Source organism: Rhineura floridana, chromosome 1, assembly GCF_030035675.1.
Source record: "Rhineura floridana isolate rRhiFlo1 chromosome 1, rRhiFlo1.hap2, whole genome shotgun sequence".
Taxonomy (NCBI): domain Eukaryota; kingdom Metazoa; phylum Chordata; class Lepidosauria; order Squamata; family Rhineuridae; genus Rhineura; species Rhineura floridana.
Window position 1 is genome coordinate 63,475,044 of NC_084480.1, and position 20,821 is coordinate 63,495,864.

Sequence of the window (20,821 nt, forward strand, 5' to 3'; positions counted from 1 at the left end):
ATGTGTAGGCAGTGGCTGGAGAGTAGTGTTGAACTAGGTAGATGAGGTTTCTGCAGAAATCAAACTAGGTGAACCAACATTTTTCTCCTGTCTGAAAGATTTCCTCTGGGCAGCATGACTGCAGCCAGTTTCATCTTTAAAATGAGCTAAAAGCTCAATTTCATCTTTAAAATCAGCTATAACTTACCTGGTGAGCCAGTTCATGGGCTACAACCAAAGTAATTCCAAGTCTACTTGATGCTGAAGATTTTTCAGGATCATACAGTAAAGCAGATTCCCTGTATGTAGTCAATCCCCAATTTTCCATTGCACCAGACTGAAAATCAGGAATAGCTGCTAGATCTGCAAATAAATTATTTTGAGTAAATTACCCCTCTTATCTGCTCACTCAATTTGTTAATTTGCAAGTTAACCTTGAAAGTAATCATGTCTTATGTATTGTATGTATGTATAATATATACAAACATTTCTATGAAGCAGAATTTTCCAAAACCCTAACTGGTGACAATTTAATTTCAGAGATCTTCTGAAAAGTGTTCCTCAGTCCATTTTTAAGAATAATACATTGTTGGCCTGTTCTGTTGTCAGTTGTATACTTGCACTGGATTCCAAGTAACTTTGCACATCCAAAAGCACATCTAATTGAAATGAATGCAGTGCAGATAGGTGACCATAGAATATTACTATGAATAGTAGAGTTGAAAGCGGCCTGTAAGGTCATTGATCCACCCCCCCTGCTTAATGCAGGAATCCAACTTAAAGCATACCCAACAGGTGGCTGGCTGTTCAGCTACCTCTTGAAGGCCTCTAGAGTTACAGAGTCCGCCACCTCTTTAGGTAATTGGTTCAACTGTCATAATGCAAACAAACTGGAACAGGTTCAGAGGAGGGCAACAAGGATGATCAGGGGACTGGGACTGGAAACAAAGTCCTATGAAGAGAGAATGAAAGAACTGGGCATGTTTAGCCTTGAGAAGAGAAGATTGAGGGGAGATATAGCACTCTTCAAGTATTGAAAGACTGCCACACAGAGGAGGGCCAGGATCTCTTCTCAATCATCCCAGAATTCAGGACATGGAATAATTGGCTCAAGTTGCAGGAAGCCAGATTTCAAGTGAACATCAGAAAAAAATTCCTAACTGTTGGAGCGGTACGACAGTGGAACCAATTACTTAGAGAGGTGGTTGGCTCTCCAACGCTGGATGCATTCAAGAGGCAGCTGGACAGTCACCTGTTGGGTATGCTTTAATTTGGATTCCTGTATTGAGCAGAGGGTTGGACTCGATGGCCTTATAGGCCCCTTCCAACTCTATGATACTATGATTCTATGAACTTAGAATTAAGGGTGAGCAGTGAAGTGGCCAAATTTGCTGATAATACTAAATTGTTCAGTGTTGTTAAAGCAAAAAAGGATTGCAAAGAGCTCCAAAAGGACTTCTCCAGGGTGAATGGGCAGTAAAATGGCAAATGCAATTCAATGTAAACAAGTAAAAAGTTATGTATACTAGAGCAAAAAAATCTTAATTTCACATATACGCTCATGGGGTCTGAACTGGCAGTGACTAATCAAGAACGAGACTTTGGGGTTGTAGTGGAGAGCTTGATGAAGATATTAACCCAGTGTGCAGAAGCTGTGAAAATGACAATTCCATGCTAGGGAATCATTAGGAAAGGCATTGAAAATAAAACTGCTGGTATTATAATGACATTATATAAATCTATGGTGTGGCCACATTTGGAATATTGTGTACAGTTCTGGTCGCCTCACCTCAAAAAGGATACTATAGAGCTGGAAAAGGTTCAGAAAAGAGCAACCAAAATGATCAAAGGAATGGAGCAACTCCCAGATGAGGAAAGATTGCAGCATTTGGACCTTTTTAGTTTAGAGAAAAGGCGAGCAAGAGGTTACATGATAGAAGTGTATAAAATTATGCATGGCATGGAGAAAATGGATAGAGAAAATCTTTTCTCCCTCTCTCATAACACTAGAACTCATGGACGTCCAATGAAGCTGAATGCTGAAAGATTCAGGGCTGACAATAAAGAAAATACTTCTTCACGCAGCACATCATTAAACTATGGAATTCACTCTCACAAGAGACAGTGACGGTCACCAACTTGGATGGATTGTCAAATTCATGAAGGAAAAGCCTATCAATGGCTACTAGCATGATGACTATGCTCTGCCTCCACAGACGGAGGCAGTACGTTCCAAATGCCAGTTGCTGGAAACTGCAGGAGGGAAGAGTGCCTGTACTCAGGTCCTCTTTGCAGGTTTCCCATGGGCAATTGGCTGGCCACTTTGAGAACAGGATACTGGACTAAATGGGCCATTGGCCTGATCCAGCAGGCTCATGTTCTTATAATTTTTAAAAAAATATAATTAAAAGCAAAAAAATTAACCTCTGCAGTTATATGATACAGTGAAATCACTGAAGCAGAAGAGTGCAATACCTGGTAATAAAGGCAAAGTTAAGAAGCGGTTACATTCATATGGTCTCAAAAATAAGCAGGTGCTAGAATAAATTCAATGCTGGTACTACTGTTGAGAGTCAGTTTGGTGCAGTTCACAGTCCTGACCAAACTACATTTAAATCGCTGCCCACCTATGAATTCAATGGATGGCTTTGGGGAGGTCACTATATCCTAGTTCCTAGTCTGCAATATGTGCATATTGATTATTTCAAATTAGATAAAGACTGCAGTGTGTTCACTATATATTGCCATGAATGAGGAAGCTGTGATCCTCCAGATCATCACTGGACTACAACTCCTACCATTCCTAATCATTAGCCATGGTAGCTGGGGGTGATGGGAGTTGGAGTTCAACAACATCTGGAGGGCTACAGGTTAGCCACCCCCTGGCATATGCTATAGAATTGATAATTAGCAATACTCATATACTCATGGCCAGGAGTAGAGATGTAAAATGATGGCATGATAATAATGAATTCTCATAGTGTGGAGGCATAAAAAGATTACTTAACCTATACCATAATAACTTTGTTTCTAACAGCAGTAGAGGTAGGAAAGGAGATTGTTAAAAAATGGAAGTCTAACTTCCAGGAGGGATAGTGGTGGAAGCATCCATCATTCTGAAGTGATGCCTGAAAGCACAAAAAACTTGCAAATATTCCAGGAATGGAAGAGAATTGTGTGCATTAATAGGAAGCTAATTTGTACATACACAAACATGTTAGCAATGGCAACTCTTTTTGCTTTTAAAAATAACTCTCATTAGTTTTAATATCAAAATAGTTTACAAAACTACATTGTTTTATTATCTCTGGTATCTCAGAACAATAAATACCTTGTTTAGGCAGAGGATATGGAATGCTAAAATATCCCTCATAGAACTCTAATAGTTTTACTGCAGCATCCAAGGCATAGTCCACTTGGTTGATCTTGTGTGGTACAGCATATACTGAAACCTAAAAAACACAAGCACAGATGAATTCTGAATGCCAACATAAGAAGGTGTAAAAGATAATTAATTGGTTAACTCCTTCCTAAAATGAGATCAAAGCTTGAGAGATTTCTGACATTTGATTTAGTTTTCCCTGCTTTCTGTGTATGGGCAAATGCCTATAAAGACTAATGGATATGTCCTGAGTCATATCTACACCGTACATTGAAAGCATTCTTATACCACTTTAACATCATGGCTTCCCCCAAAGAATCCTGGGAACTGTGGTTTGCTAAGGGTGCTGATCTCAAGATCTACAATTCCCAGCACCCTTAAATTACAGTTGCCATGATTCTCCATGACTATTAAAGTAACATTAAGAGTCCTTTCAATGTATTGATGTGGAAATCAAATTAAGGCAGTCAATTGCTAAGCACTGTAGATGAATTATAACTTATCAAAATATATACAATAATCCTAAAACTCCTTTTATTAACAGAACAGATACAATGGCAGTGAATTTATCTGCATCTAATATGTATTTATATTTTTTAACCTTGTCAAACCTTGGAATCAAGCTTGATGAAGGACTTATGAAAACATTTAAAACAAATTTTGTCCAATTCTATATTAAAGGACTAAAGGTGAGCGCAAGAAAACTCATGAGTATTGTGGGAGAGGGCAAGGGTCCTTACTTCTATAAATGACTTAGCCTGTACCGTAATAAGATAAGTTTCTGATCCATGGATTTTTTTGTTTCTGATGATCCTGAATAGTTACATACTGTTGAACATAAAAAAGCTAATTCCTGGACTGTGACTAAGAAACAAGAGAGGCAAACATCTTTGTTTCTAGAATGCATAGACACATCCTGACCCCCATGAAGGGAGTTCTTGTAGGGAGGAGGACACCATCTTACTACAATTAGCATGAGGCAAGTAAAAGTGGTCCTGATTCTTCTCTCCACTTTTGCTCCTCTCCTCAGTGGAATGATGACTGCAATGAGAAAAGGTACGAGAGGGCCTGTTCCCCACCTGTTGGTAGTTTGTTATGCTGAACAAGGTAATATTTATTTATGTATTTATTTATTTGTGTGTGTGTGTATGTATGTATGTATATATATACACATACACACACATATGTAATTGTGTTTAGCAAAACAGAGGTTTTTATTGTAATACCAAAATGTTTCGGCTTCCGCCTTCATCAGCTGCTAACATACAAATGCTGTTACCAAGGTGGCAGTTATAGAGCTTTGAGAATGGAATGATGGAATAATATATATTTGATTACAGTTCAGCAGCCCAAATTTTCTAATTTCCAATGTCTTATTTATTATTATTTATAACATTTATATCCCGCCCTTCCTCCCAGTAGGAGCCCAGGGCGGCTGAATGTCTGGCTAAAATAAGTTTCAGTAAGGTGATGGATCATTCTTGCTTCAAACTGCGGCTAGGAATACTGTAACACTGGATTTCCTGCATTGAACAAGACACTACAATAGATGGATGAGATGACCCTCTACAGATCTATGATTCTATTTTATTATTGTTTTGTGGATGTTGCTTATGGAGGTAAGAGGTGGTGGGTAGAGTGTTGGATTTTGACAGGGACTATTCAAATGTTTGCTCAGACATGAAGTTCATTGGATCACCCTGAGAAACTGACTATTATCTCATACCAACCTACTTCACAAGGTTGTTGCACAGATAAATGGAAACTGAATTTCAAAGTGATCTGTAAGCTACAGATGCTGGAGACAGAACATGAAAAATTGCCTTTATCTTTAATTTAAAGGTACATTATCCATCATCTCATTCTCCGGATTCTCAGTTATTTCTGCCACTGTATGTACTCTAGATATTCTAGAAGAGACCTTTGGTCTTACTGTAAAACAGTCTTCAATGAGCATGGAAAGATGCTCTCAGGTGGGACTTGAGCTCCACCTTATGGCTGAATGCAAAATAGCACTGTTCTATTTCTCTTGACTCTAAGTTTTCCCTTAACCTCAGGAAACCAGTTCTTACGTGACAAGCCAACACATTAAAAAATAGAACTAATGAACAGTTCATGCAAAAAACCGACAACAAATGGCACTCTCTGCTAAAAAAAAGAAAGAATGTAGGAAGAACCTGAACATATGAATGGTCCCTGAGATATGCAGCCCAGGGAGGGCCCTGAGAGCATCTTTACATGCATGTAGAAGACCATTTTACTGTAAGACCAAAGGTCTCTTCTCCCGTGCATGTAAGATGCTCTCAGGTGGGACATACCCAAGCTGACCCATGCAGGGTAGGAAAGAAATGATGGGCTGCCTATAATTTTGGAAGAACGTGTTGCAGTACTCGTCTCTCAAAGACTGCCTCAGCTGAAGCATACATTATCCACCTTGTAATGTTTAATGAATGTATTGGGAGAAGCCCATGTGGCTGCTATACACACCTCGTGAAGGGGTGCGTTAAGACAAAAAGCTGCCAAAGTGGCTGATGCCCTTATGGAATGCACATGATCTTAGTTAGCGGCCACATTATTCTGACTGGTATAAGCCAAAGAGATACAAGCCTTGATCCACTGAGACAGGGTAGATGAGGACACTTTATTACATAAGGTAGATGTGTGAAATGATACAAACAAGGAATCCGTCTTACGAAATGGCTTGGTTATGGTGATGTACACCTTTAAAGCCCGTCTCACATCTAATGAATGCCAGGCATTTTCGGCCAGATGGACAGGTGAAGGACAGAAAGATGGCAAAATGAGCTCCTGCTGACAATGAAAAGAAGAAAGTACTTTAGGACAGAAAAGACAATTAATATGTAGGACTCCCTTATCTTTGTAGAAAATACAAAATGGTTTGTCCACTGATACAGCATTCATTTCCGAAACCCTTCTGGCCAACGTAACTGCCACCAGGAACAGGACTTTGAAGGATAAGATGCATAGATGCATGGAATTCAATGGCTCAAATGGCGGTTTCTGAAGGGCAGTCAACACTTTGTGTAAATCCCAGGATGGGAAGTGATGTTGTAACAGTGGTGATGAAATAGTTGCTCCCCTAAGAAAACTTCTCACAAAAGAGTGCGATCCCAATGGTTTGTCTGAGGATTTAGACAGGACTGCCAAAAGAGCTCATGCCTGACGTCGCAAAGTATTTGGATGAAGTCACATGGACATACCATCCTGAAGAAAGGTCAATAACTCCATAAGACCGACTCTGCTGGGTACACAGTGCCTTCTTTGACACTATGAGGAAAATATCCCCCGTATACTCTGATGTAATCAAAGCGTAGACGGTCATCTGGATGCCAGCATGGCATTGACCACTGCTGATGCTAAGCCCATTTTCAAGAGTCTTTCCCAATCAACCGCCATGCATGAAGATTCAGCTAGGCTGGGTCTGGATGAACCAGACATCCCTGAGTTAGTAGGTCCTAACGACCATGGGGAGGATGTTGCCAGACTGATTATCTCTGAGAAACACGGACAACAAGGCAAATGTGGAGCTACCAAAACCGCCTTGGCTGCTTCTTCTTGAATCAGATGTAAGCCCTGACATAGCAGAGGAATTTGTGGAAAAATGTATAGAGTTCTATGGAGTCATTTGGCCATGAGCGCATCTGTAGTCTATGCTTCTGGATCTGCATAACAGGAGAAGAACCGGGGAATCTGATGCAAAGAGGTCCACATGGTTCCTGCCAAACCTTCTGCATATCTGTCTGAACACTTTGGGATGTAGTTTCCATTCTCCCTGCTGTATCCACTGTCTGCAAGTTGTCCTCTCCCTTGACATGCTCCCTTGATGCATGTCAGTTTGCAGGAAAAGTCCTCCTGAGCTGTTAACTGTGATGGCGATTGAATCAGGAGATCATCTAGGTACAAATAAGCATGCACCACTGTCAGTTTATGGTGTGCCACCAGGATAACCACAATTTTTGTGAACACCCTGGGGGCAGACGCCAAACCAAAGGGCACAGCCTTGTACTGAAAGTGCTAGCCATTCACCACAAATCTGAGGTAACGCCGATATCTCTGTTACACAAGGACATGCAGGTAGGCCTCCTTGAGATCTATGGATGTCATCCAATCTCCCATCCACAGATTCTTTTGATACAGATCAGAGTTTCCATCCTGAACTTGTGATATTGGATGTACATGTTGAGATGCTTAGACTGAGTACCGCCCCGAATGAGCTGTCTCTTTTGGCCTCTGTAAAGAAAATGGAATAAATACCCCAGTAAGGCTCCCCTGGCGGTATGTTCGATTGCCACAATATGCAGGAGAACAGTCTCCTGTATCCTGGCTCTGTTGTCTGGATTCAATGGGAAGGGGGATAGCAGAAATCTGTGCAGTGGTGTGGACATGAACACTAAACAGAGATCATGTCTGATCATCTGTATCACCCAGTGATCTGGAGTGATGTTGCTCTACTTGTCCAAAAAAAAGTTGTAAACAGCCTCCTACAGGGGGGAGGGCATAGTCAGAACTGATGTTGATATGCCCGTGCCAACACTCCTCAACCCGGCTTTCCAGTATATTGCTGTCATTGCTCTCTGTAGGAGAAACACTGTCTGGCCCAAGAATGAAAGGGCCAAACAGCCCTATGCCTTCCAGACTGAGCTGGGGTACGGAAGGATTGGAAGGATTGCCCTGGAGCATATGGATGGTAAGTTTTTCAAAAAATGTGTCTGTCCTCCCTTTTCTTTGTAGATGGCATCGTTTTCTTCTTGTCTCTAGACTCAACCAAGACCTTCTCCAAGGCTCCATCGCCAAAGAATGGTACCAGCTTCCCAATGACATAGCCACAGGATCCTTCTGGTAAACACATCTGCTAACAATGCCCTGGCAGAAAATTGAACTGCATCTATTGAAGCATCTGCCATAAAGGCTACTGCTTGAGAAACCTTCAAAAGGGTTCTCCAAATCCAAGCAGGATCCTGCTGAGAGTTGTCAAACAGCTCCTCCAACCACAGTAGAATAGCTTGTGCAAACACTGAAGTCGAAGCCCCAGCCCTTATAGATAAGGCACTTGCATCATGCACCTGCTGTAGTCCCAAATCCAATCTCTTTTTGACCACATCCTTTAGCATCAGAATCCTTTGGATTCACTAAACGTTGCACGAGAGCATCTATGAGTGGGAGGTTCAGTTGATCCATAATGGACTGGTCGAGAAGATATTTGCAATTGGGGCTGACTTCTTAAGCTGCAAGGGAGACTGAAATTCCACTTTGATGATCCTAGGAAGCATGGAAGGAAGTTTAACTACCCTAGATATAGGCTTAGAATCTGGGCATACCACCACCATTCTCAAGGCAGCCGAGTCCAGAGTGGAAGCCTCCTCTAAAGTGTTCAAGTTTAATGCCTCTATTACCTTGCGTAACAGTGATAGATAACGTGGTTCCTGAAAAACCCAATTTGGACACCTCTTCTGTCTCTGATGTCCCACTCCATTTCTCCTCATCTAAAACAATTAACTTTGTGTTCATATCATCCAACACCTCCTAATGGTGAGACACCCTGCCTCTGTATACAGCATGAGGGTCTGGGGAAGAACTCATATGATCTCTTTGAGACTGATGCGTTAATAGAGATTGTGGAGCCTCAGAAAGCATGGATTATGCAGTCTGCGACAGGCTAGATTGAGGCAAGTGGGTAGCTGATGAGGGCAGGGATTGGATCACATTGGCCACATTCACTTTATTGGCCACATTCACATTAGCATTAGGAGGGGAAGATCTCAAGGACTGCAGAATAGCAGTCAGGACTCTAGTCAGGTCTGCTAACAAAATGTCCTTTAATTGTAACAACATCTCAGGAGCAAGATGTAACTGAACTGGGGAGGGATCTGGTTCCGTAAATTCCCTGAGCACGAGGGATGGCTGAAAGACATCTGACACTGTAAATTCCCTGAGGTCAAGGGATGGCTGGCAGAAGCCTGTACTGGCTGTGTTTCATTTGGCAATGCAGCATCCCCAAAGCCTACTAACATCTCAGACAATGAGCTTGAGGGAAAGACTGCTGCCAGCTCCCTTCTATGTTGCTCCCTTTCATCATCTGACAACTGCTCCTGGTTTCTCAACAAGCAGTGCCTTCCCTAGCGCTCTGTATCACTTCCCACCAAAATGCCTTCTCCCCCTCCTCCTTCCTTGTGTCCTCCATTTTGAGCTGACTGCTGCTCCAGCAAAAATAACATGGGCCTATCACCTGGGTCTCTGCGACCCCGCAGGGATGTCATAGGGAAAGGCTGGAGCATTGAGTTGAGGGACACTGCAGACGTGGTCAGAGGGTCCCCCCCACACTATTAAAGAAGCCATCAAAACATCCTCCAGCCTGTTGGAAGAGGGGATAGCACTAGCCACCTGGTTTCCCGCTGCAGCTCCTGTAGCGTTTTGAGGAGCTGGCCAGTAAGGTAACGGCGACAGCAGCCAGAACTTTCTAGATGATGTGGCCAATTTTTCTTTAGCTTTCCCCATCACATTAAGCCAATGATACTGCTGCTGTTGCCAGGCAGGAGGCAAGACACTGTATTGTGGCTTGGGCTGGCTTGGGTCAGAACCACTGTAGAGCAGCTTAACAAGAAGGGGGTGCAGGAGGGCAAAAAGCCAAGATGGTAACTGAGATGTTGTTGTGCTGTTAGTAACAAGCAAACCACAAGACTAGATAAACAAAAAACCTACACAAACACGCAGAATACAAGCCTGAAACAAGCAGGAATCAAGGCAGGGAGCAGAGAGTGCGAAGCATGCAACCACAAATTGTGAAAGCAAAATGGAACTGGCTTCCTTGAGGCTAAGGGAAAGCTAGAAGATTCAAGAGAAATCAAACAGTGATATTTTGCCTTCGACCAAAAGGTGGAACTCAAGTCCTGCCTGAGAGCATCTTACATGCACTGGAGAACAGCGGTGTCCAAATTTTTCATACTTGCTAAAACTGTGGTAAATATGTTAACCTTTTCTCCACATGACATAAAAAGATTGTGTTTTTGAGGGTAGAAAAATAATAATGTTTTAAATTATTTATTGACAGAATTAGTGAGAAATCTGACATACCTTTTCATTAACTAGTGCAGGGAAATCAGGTATAAAATGTTAAACTACATCTCAACTCTGCCTCTAAATTTGCATCCAATATCTGTAACGTATACTTTGATTTCACTATTGTTACTGCAGAAAAAGTTGATTTGCAGAATCACATTGGACCAAAAACTGAAACGTTTTGGAATAACTGTATTTAGAACTGCGAATTTGTTTCTATTTAAAATTCGAGTGCACATCGTAACAATTGAATCAACTTTCAAAAGTTGAGTGCTTTAAAGTAAAATTGCATGTCTTGAAAAGGTGAGTTGAGAATGTAGATGTCAAAGTGCATTTTGCAGTATATAGAATCCAAGGATTAATCTGTGATTGTTAAGGGTAGAGAGTGGATACTTTTTTTAACTGGTCCACGTATAAAAGAATTATATTTTAAAAATTATTTTTAAAAGATGGTAGAAGTAAAGCACAAATTCAGTACAGGCCAATAGTCGTTTCACCACAAGTGGTGAGTGATGACCATGTTGGACACCAAGGCTCTAGAACACTAACTTTTTAACTTTTATCCCAACAGTTCTGAAAATAAGGCATTACTGATACACTATTTTACAAACAAATGCAAGTAATTTTGTAACAACCACCACCCATATAACTATTGCTAACAGCTGGAGGACAACTGGTGCAAGTCTACACTTTTGCTTATTCTAACATGGTAATAAAGCTTTGGGAAGCTACTGAAAAATTATTTTAAATTCTATACAGTTGGATCCAGAGTTAGGGAGCAATCCAAACCCAAGATCTCCCAGGATGAGCAGAGTTTGGAATAGGCAGGTCTCTGGCTGCACCTGCTCTCAGCCAGGACTACACCAGCTGAAGTCCCTCATCCTGGCTCAGCCAGACATACACTGGTGTAAATCCTCCATCCAGCTGAACTAAGACCAGGGTAAGTCCCTAAAAAGGAATGTTCTGGGGCAGGAGGAGATTTACCCCTATTCCAAACTCTGTTCAGTACCACATCGGAAGTTACACAGGAAAAAAGTTACATTAACAAACTCTATTTTAAAGGCATTTTCCTCTGCCAGGGTCAGATTGGCTCAGCCAGCAGTAGTCCCACTCCTGAAGTTTGCAATAGGGATAAATTACCCCAGCATAATTTATGCTGCCTTCCTATAGTTTGGATTACTCTGTTAGTCGTGCTTAGAGTGAACCGAATGAAATCAATTGGACTTAATCATGACTAACGTAAGTCCCATTGATTTTAATTGGACTACTCTAAGCATAACTAAATCTGGATCTAGTTTCTTTCCGGATCTAATGATTTCTTTAAAACTTTTCTAGCCTCCAATTTCTTTAAAAGATGTAAATTGCTACATATTTTATTTTAAATATCAATATGCAACACTTCAGTTGATACGAAAAGTTTACCTTAATTCCACAGGAGGTCATCTTGGTAGCTGATTTGAAATCTGAAACAATGAAGGCCACCAGGTAAGTGCTCATCTTTACACTGATCTCAAAGTGGTCTTCAATGAGTTGTTCCTCGATGTTTATAGATTTCACCTGAAATGTAAAATCTCCTTTACATTTCATCTCTAGCTTATGTTACGACTGCTTGGCTAACCCCATTTTGGTTCAAGTGGAACCCAGGAGGTGCAAGGTCAGGAATTAAAACTCCCACTCCACACCCCGGCCTTTTTATGGCTGGATATGAGTTTCTGAGGTATTGTGCAAAGGACAAGGGCAGTTAAGACACAAAATTAACTAAAAGCTACTAAATACATGTTATCTTCTCCTTTTCAGAGTTCCCTCCCATCTAGCAGAATAATTCCATTGTTCATTAGGAGTAGCCTAAGTTTTCTCAGAGTCAGCAAGAAGTCCCTCATCCTGGCTCAGCACGCACGCATGCACACACACACACACAAAATCACCAGATGCCCAGACCCCTCCTTTGCAGGGGGGGGGGAGAGAGAAAAAGTATTTTTAAAACCGAGGCTTGAATCCAGAAAGGAGAAAAGGGGGGGCAATGGTGATCTGAGCTCCAACACGTGTAGCCACACTCTAAAACAACGATCTCGAGGCAGGACTGCAGGAACAGAACCAGGGAGAGAGTCTATGTCTCGGTGCAAACCTTGAGACTAAGAGATTCCTTTCGGTTTTTGGTTCAGAGCTCTGACACATCACTTCAGCTGCATCCCACTGCCCACTCATGGGCCTAGGATAGGTAATCTCTCCTACCTGTCACTCTTTATAGTACAGTAGGGCCCTGCTTACCAGTGCTTCGCATTCCGGCGTTCCGCTAATGCGGTGGTGGGAAATTCCCCATTTTAAAGCCATTTTTGCAGTTTTGAGGCATTTTTGCACGACACACCCCATTATAATCAATGGGGTTCCACTTTATGGCGATTTCCGCTTTACGGCGGGGGCCTGGTCCCTAACCCATCATATAAGCGGGGCCCTACTGTAATAGGTCCTTTGATCTCTTTAGTTTAAAGTTATGAATGGGTTAGGATATTAACGATTAATGCTGCCACGCACCCAGTAATTTTGTAATGCTATTCTTCTCTCTTTCTCAATAAAAGAAAGCTTTGCTTTATTTTGGTTTGGACCTGCATTTCTTGGGTTATATATATATATATATATACACACTATTTAGGCACACTTCAGGGCAAAGCGCTTGTTTTATTCCTAGCAAAAGATCTCCCTCCTCTCAAGGAGGTGTGTTTCATGGGACATGTGGGTGGCAAGTTCACACACTCAGGTACCCAAGAGCATGTGTTGTAACACTTAGAAGTACATTTATTACACACTACATTTTATCTTGTTCACAGATGTGATAAGGCTTAAGTGTTATGATCTTCTTTTAACAGTTGCAAATCTATGTCTAAGCAGAAGCTAGAGAAAGCTCATTAAAGGTAACATAGCAAGAGAAAATTGTTCCATACTTCTAGTCCTATTTAACAAATTCATAACCTTTCTTAAATTTTTCAGTACATTAATACATTGGTTTTGATATTTTACTTCAATTTCCTTTCTTATGTGAACACCAAGATGGGTACAATATGAGCAAAACTCTTGAGAGGCAGTTTATGTTGTATTACAGTAATTTTTTCTACTTTGTTTTCTCTGTCTCAACTGGTAATTCAAAATATACAAAATAAACACTTACTAAAGGCATATTAGATAGTGCAAGATGTTTTGGTTCTCGTCTGATCTTAACAGAAAATTTACTTTTGAATGCAGGCTCATCAAAGCAAGGGAAGGTCATACGTGCAGCTGTTGGCTCAAACTGTGTTGATGCAAGTACTCTGGAATTAAGAAAAGGAATGCATTACGTATACTGGTTATTACAGTAAAAATATTCACTGGTGAACATTTCCCCCGATGAAATAGAAATCAGCTTGTATTTTCAATGGAGGCCAGAGGGGTGGGGGTGGGTATATAAAACTAACAACATTACCAGTACATTCTTGTGCATGTGTATTTAGAAGTAACTTCCACTGTGCTTAATGGGATTTACTCTGATGTAAGTGTGCATAAGATGTCAACCCAGATATTTATTGTGGGATGGGAACTCTTTATACATGAACGTTTTTTCACAGTGTCCACCTGATGTTGTTGACATCAAAATGCCAGACAGTATTTCCCTGCCATTAAGTTTGTATCTACCTTTCTGGAGGAAATCTGATAAATTAAAAAACAAAAACAACCCACCTGTTGTCCTGCATGCAATCATGCTTAGGACATGTGAAACTGACCATGGGGGAGGAGGAGAAGGGGGAGGGAGGGCTGGCTGAAGTGGGCAGGGGAGGAGGAATAAGGAAGAGGGGAAGGGAGGGGAGGAAGATAGGAGGAGGAAGGGAGTAGGAGAGAGGGGGAAGGAGAGGAGAGAGGGGAGAAGAAAGGCAGGTCTGATCATTTGCATGCTTATGGTATTCAGTGGGATTTACACCCCTGCAATCATGCTTAGAATTAGTAAAACTGACCATGGAAGAGGAGAGGGGGCAGAAGAGGGAAGGAGGGGGAGGGGATTGGAAGGGGCAAAAGGGAGGGGATTGGAAGGGGCAAAAGGGAGGGGATTGGAAGGGGCAAAAGGGAGGGGATTGGAAGGGGCAAAAGGGAGGGGAGGGAAGGGGCAAAAGGGAGGGGAGGGAAGGGGCAAAAGGGAGGGGAGGGAAGGGGCAAAAGGGAGGGGAGGGAAGGGGCAAAAGGGAGGGGAGGGAAGGGGCAAAAGGGAGGGGAGGGAAGGGGCAAAAGGGAGGGGAGGGAAGGGGCAAAAGGGAGGGAAGGGAAGGGGCAAAAGGGAGGGAAGGGAAGGGGCAAAAGGGAGGGAAGGGGCAAAAGGGAGGGATAGGGAGGAGGAGGGGATGGCAGGTTTGATCATTTGCTTTGTTTTCAGTTCAATGGGATTCACTCCTGTACAATCATGCTTAGGAAAGGTGAAACTGGCCTGGCGAAGGGGCAGGGAGGTGGAGGAGGCCTAGGGGGAGAGAAGAAAAGGATAGGGGTAGGGAGGAGGAGGGAGCGAAGAGGGAGAGTGGGTGGGCACTGGGCAGAGGGAAGGCTCCTTTCCTTTCCAAAAGAAAAACATTGTGAACAGTATCAGTTTTTCAGGGTTTCCCCCACCTTTTCATTCTACAACAGGCACATGTAGTCTCCAACCTAAATGTAAACCAAAGCTGTCACTGGCCACATCCACACCAGACCTTTATTTCACTTTAAACAGTCATGGATTCCCTCAAAGAATCCTGGGAAGTGTAGTTTGTGAAGGGTCCTGAGCGTTGCTAGGAGACATGCTATTCCTCTCACAGAGCTACAGTCCCCAGAAGAGGGGCTGACTGTTAATGCACTCTGACCACTGCAGCTCTGTCAGGGGAACAGGAGTCTCCTAACAACTCTCAGCACACTTCACAAACTACACTTCCCAGGATTCTTTGGGAGAAGCCATACTGTTTCAAGTGAAATAAATGTCTGATGTGAGTGTGGCCCCAATTAGCCAAGCCAAATAGCTGTGAGTCTGGCTTTTAGAACAGACAGCTGATTCTTACTGAGCATGCCCGATGCTATAATAGACTTCAATGTTAAATTTCTTAAATTAATTAAAAAGTGGCTAGGCATTTTTTAAACTTTTAAACTGCAGAAGATGAAGGTCAGAATATGGGACAAGGTCAGTAATAGGATTACAGGTACCCAATGAACATGACTGATTTTTTAATTAATCTCAACAAATTATGAGAACACTGACAGAAAAATGTCCAACAGGGTCTGGATTTTTTCTCTCCTGGTTTACACTTTGAACTTTAGATTCTCTCTATCTGTTTTGTATATCGTCATGAAAACTTAAAGGGTTGTTACGAAAGTGTTTCTGAGTTCAGGACAATGAGTTTTGTTTTGAATTGAGCTTATGGAAAGCAGCAGAATGGCATGGGGGTATTTTCAATTTAACATTGCGGAATGCAAAAAATCCATGCTGGCTATAGTATACAGCCACTCGTGGCTGATTAACAAGCAGCAACATATATTAATTTGATTCAGAAATGGCAGAGCATATCCACCTTGGGAGTCTGACGTTTAAAACAGAACTACTAGACCCTGGTAGTAGGCATCAGTTCACAGTTTACAGAACTACTAAGCCACAGTTCACATTTGCTCAACAAGCATATCCTACAATTCCCTTAAAGGAATTAAGACATAGTGTCAGATAAAGAGAAAGCTAATAGATGAGAGTTGCATGTCAACACTTTTTGTTATTTGGTCTGTGACTAGAACACATTGGAACAAATCTAAATATGTGTTGCCATTGTTTTATGGTGAAATTAAAATTATGGACCATAAATATAAGCCTGGACCACATAGAAAAGTGAGAAAAATATGCAAAAGAAAAAAAAAGGTCAGGTAAGTTTATTCAGCCTGGGCTTTGTTTCAAAATCATCATGTGGTGATGAGGGAGATAGTGAAAGCCAGTCATCAGATGCTCAAGAATTACTGGAAGAAGAAAAAGCGAATGAGGATTCTGCTGAAGTGGAGACCACAGATGCACTAGCATTACCCAGGGTAAGGATAGATTGGTCTCATATCTCATTATTGAATACTGTGAATTAATTTGGCTGTACACTTAGCACACCAGAAGAAATTTGCATATTTCATGACGAAGCCCTGAAGATCCATCCAAGCTAGATTTTTAATGCAATTGTCAACAATCTAATTTCCAGCCTTGAACATGGAAACAGACTGCCTTCAAGTCGATTCCGACTTATGGCAACACTATGAATAGGGTTTTCATGGTAAGCAGTATTCAGAGGTGGTTTACCATTGCCTTCCTCTGAGGCTGAGAGGCAGTGACTGGCCCAAGGTCACCCAGTGAGCTTCATGGCTGTGTAGGGATTCAAACCTTCATCTCCCAGGTCATAGTCCAACACCTTAACCACTACACCACACTGGCTCTCGTAATTTCCAGGCGTAAAACCCATTATAAAACTGTGAAACCTTTAGATGGGAAATTTGGGTTTCTGTGGAAATACTTCAAGATGACTGAAAACCAGACTGAAGAAACATGCACGTCTTTCACTGAAGAGTACCATGCTGATGTCACAACAGACGTATGTGAAGAAGTGAAATATCTGAAAGCAATTCATTTGGCTAACTGGAGACATTACTTTGGAACTATTGAGCCTCTTAAATAAGATTCATGAACTTAACATTTCAAGATTACTTCCAAATGTTTGTGTAGTGACATTTCTTTTGTTACATGCATTAACCAGATTCAACAAGCCGTGGGACCTAAGCACATTTGTAGCACAATGTACAAAATCTTCTTTAATCAGAAAGTGAATGGGACAGCTCCCTCTTAGTCCTTAGTTATTATATAAAAAGTTTAGAAGCTCAGAAAAGTAAGTTGATATGAAATAGGAGGGTCAAAAAGATGCACGCATCTAAATTAAAATATTGTTCAAAAGCAGCAACCTGAAAAAGGACTTACCTTACATCTCCCTCCGGAGTTCTGTATGTGCTTTTATAGAATCCATGAAAACTGTCTGACAAATTAGCAGAGTACTCAATACTAATAGTGTAATTGTGCCCAATTTGCAGTGGTTCAGTAGCAACAAGTGCAATCTGCTCGAATGGTGGGTACTCTAAAATCATCACTCCTTTATCAGTACCAATGTTTCCTGTTGCTCCTTGGATAGCAGCTTTGGTGATCTGAAGATATTTGCTGTGCAGGATGATTGAACTAGTCTGTTGGGTTACCGTAATCTCTATTTTGGCCAATCCACTAAAAGTTAAAGTGGTGAGATTTGGATGAATAAGAAGATCATAATGAACCGGAATGACATGCTTGGGAAGCCTAATTTTATTCCAAGGAAATGAATTGTTTCCATTTCCCGTGGGTGAATAGGTTTTCTCGCTATGAAGATCACCATCCAATAAAGTAGCAAGATTTAAAATGAGTAGCAATAAAAACATTTTCAGCGTCTTCAAGGTGAATGTCTGATCTACATATGGCAATCCAAATGACAGGTTGTTATTGTATCCACAGTGGCAAATCTAATAAAGAGACATTTGTAAATAAAGTCAATATAAACAATTTTTTAAAACCTCATTGCCAACCCCATACGGTTTTCCCTATCCATGCAATATTTTCTATGAGACAAACAACTTCTAGAATTCCCTGGGCTTTGGACTGGAGACTGAAGGAATACTTATATTGTAACAACACGGGTCTAACTAGTTATGGTACTAAACAAAGGCAATAAGCTGCTTTATGACAAGTCTTATGTGAAATGTAAATCACAGATCTGATAAAAATCACAGCACATCAGTTTTAATTAAGTGAAGGGGAAACTGTCTTGCTATCTGAGTTAACTAGACCAACATTTGAAAACAAGATTCAGAAACTGGAAAACAAAAGGACTGTGTGTCTCATTTTGGGACCACAATTAAACCTTTAATTTTTAGAAACCTTAAACTTGTCCCATATACTGTGCCATAGTACAACCAATATGAATGGATGGGTTTAGTGATGGGTGGAACACTAGGATTGACCAGTATGGACCCTGAGAGGAAGGGAAATGCCACTGGTTCTCTGGCCTACTGCAGCACTGATAGGAGAATCTGACCTATGGAATTCCCCCTCCCGTGTGGTTGTGTTACATAGTAGTTCTCATGAGATTATACTATTAAGAATGCATGTAAGGATTTATTTATTTTTAAAGGACTTCTGTATCATCTTACATATAGCAAAGAAGTGTGTGAGACGGCTGAGCAGTATTTAATATACACACTTTGGGTGAGTGCAGAATGGTGAATCACAGGTTAGCTGTATCTGGTAATTCTATGGCACAGTTGGGCAACTCACAACCACTGCCCACTCTCTTAGGAGCCCAGGGACCTCTGCCCACTTTTCTCCAGTGCTCACTTGATGGATAATCAGCTTGGAAGGGGAGTGTGTGTGAGACAGAAGGGGGGGATGGATTCTATGAGAATGTGTGTATGTGTGTGAATGTAACTGAGAAGGGGCATGTGTTTAAGTTGATCAGGGGTGCAGTTGTCTAGGGTCTCAGGGGGTCTTAGATCCCTTTGTTTTTGGGGAGCAGGGTCCCAGCAGGGTCCGTATGTCTCCAGCATCCTATGAGCCAAACAGCATGAAAGTTAGCCATTGCGAAGAGCCTCCTAACATGTTTCCTTGTCCTTTCATACTGCTTGGAGCCAATCACAGTGAAAGGAGGTGAGTCACTGAGCAGCCTCTTTTCAGTAGCTAACACTCTCCCTTTGCATGCTTATTGGCTCCTAGGGACATCTGTTGTTGTAGAAGGCATTAACAATGGTCTCATTCTCAACCCAGCCGCAAAAAAGGGGGAGGGGTGTAGCTGTGACTATCATGAAGGGACCCTGCACTTCTGAATTTGCTACTGAAGTTGATTGAATAAATGTATGTGTGTGAGTGAGCGAGAGAGTGAGATTAACTGCCCCTGCTCATCACCAGTGCTGGCCGTGCCCACTGCCATGAGGCTCTGAAGCACTCACTCACTGCTGCATGTGGCCCTCCTGTGCAAACTTTGCCCACCCTTATATGGGACCCAGATAAAAGCAAGAGTGAAGGCTTGTTTGAATCTACTTGCAACACAGGGAGGGATAGAAAGAGTAGTTGGGCTTTGAGGGCTAGGAGTCATAATTCAATGGTGTAACATATATGTTTTGTATATGAGGTAAATGGTTGAGAAAAACACAACGGGATCAGAGACCAAGGCGCCATCTCCTTCAGCATCCCATTTTCTCACAGCTAGATGGCGCCAGAAAGCCCAAAAGCATGGCACGAAGGCAACTACCCCGTGTGCTGCTGCCCTCTCAGCCACGGGTATTCAGCGGCTCCGTTTCGCTATCATCCCACAACTCTTAACACACCTATATATTTCATGAATTAGTCAAATTCCCTTTTAAGGCCATGTAAGCCAGCGGACATCTCCATACCTTGTGGCAGAGAATTCCGTAATATTCATTAGGTACCATAATTACATTAAGAAGTACATTATTTATTAGCCTATCCTGATTCTAAGGCCAACTAATTTAACAAACGTGAGCTCGAGTTTTAGCATTATGGGAGGAGAAATTTCTTTTCGAACTGCACTTCCTCCACACCAGAAAGCCTTTTTTCCTCCGTAGCTTTTTTTGTGACGCGCGAATCCATGCACAGAACACGACGGCAAAAGGTACGGTGGTGACGGTAGGGAGCAGTAGACAGGGCCAGGCCCTTTGGACATGAACGCCTGCCCCATAGCCAACCGAGGCCTGCTGCTCTGTGAAGGGAGGGGGGCGCCGGACCGAGGATACAAGGCGCCAGAGTGAGCATGCGTAGTAGAGTGTTCCTGCTTAGAAACGCACTGCTACTTGTAGAACAACTCGCCACCGTTCAAAGGGTGCGAAAAATAGGCCTCTTCAGCAGAGGCTTTGGCTTTCTCGCCGCCGCTGCTTCCATCCCTTTCTATTTCCCGATCTCCAGCGATACCTGCTCTCCTCGCTTCCGTGCCTCAGCCGCGGGGCAGCACCTGAATGTGGGCAAACCCCTTACCTACTTGGAGTGAACTGTGAAGGCCGGCCAACCCCCGTCGCTGCCTCTTCGTCTCTTTCGTGGCCTGCGGAGTGAAAGCGAAAGCGAAGACGTCCAGGGGACGGTGTAGACCTCTGAAACACAAACACCCGCTTCGCGTTGTTGCTGGTCTTTGTGATCTCTGCCTTTCTGGGCGCGCTTTTGCCCAGTTCAAAGGGCTGCTGGGGTAAGGAGAAAGATCTTGCAATAAGCCTGCACGTGGGTAATGAAGCATCGACTACATTGTACCTACGTTATTAGGTACGACGTCTAGTAGCTCAGAGGTACAAAGATATGTTTTAGCC

At 42.2% G+C, this 20,821-nt stretch overlaps 1 protein-coding gene across 4 annotated transcripts in view; it reads right to left on the reverse strand.

The window, feature by feature from the left end:
• The window catches only part of ERAP1 (endoplasmic reticulum aminopeptidase 1), a 60,903-nt gene that overhangs the window by 30,976 nt on the left and 9,106 nt on the right, over positions 1-20,821 (reverse strand). Inside the window, exons 2-7 of one of the 4 annotated variants that reach the window (XM_061622771.1) lie at positions 20,503-20,698; positions 17,412-17,977; positions 13,602-13,740; positions 11,861-11,995; positions 3,311-3,431; positions 188-342 (exon numbers count right to left, since the gene is read on the reverse strand). In XM_061622771.1, the coding sequence (XP_061478755.1) occupies positions 188-342; positions 3,311-3,431; positions 11,861-11,995; positions 13,602-13,740; positions 17,412-17,977; positions 20,503-20,698 (1,312 nt within the window). Of the gene's footprint in view, positions 1-187; positions 343-3,310; positions 3,432-11,860; positions 11,996-13,601; positions 13,741-17,411; positions 17,978-20,498; positions 20,780-20,821 lie in introns of those variants that run through there. The other 3 variants (XM_061622764.1, XM_061622780.1, XM_061622788.1) reach the window with 3 other exon arrangements.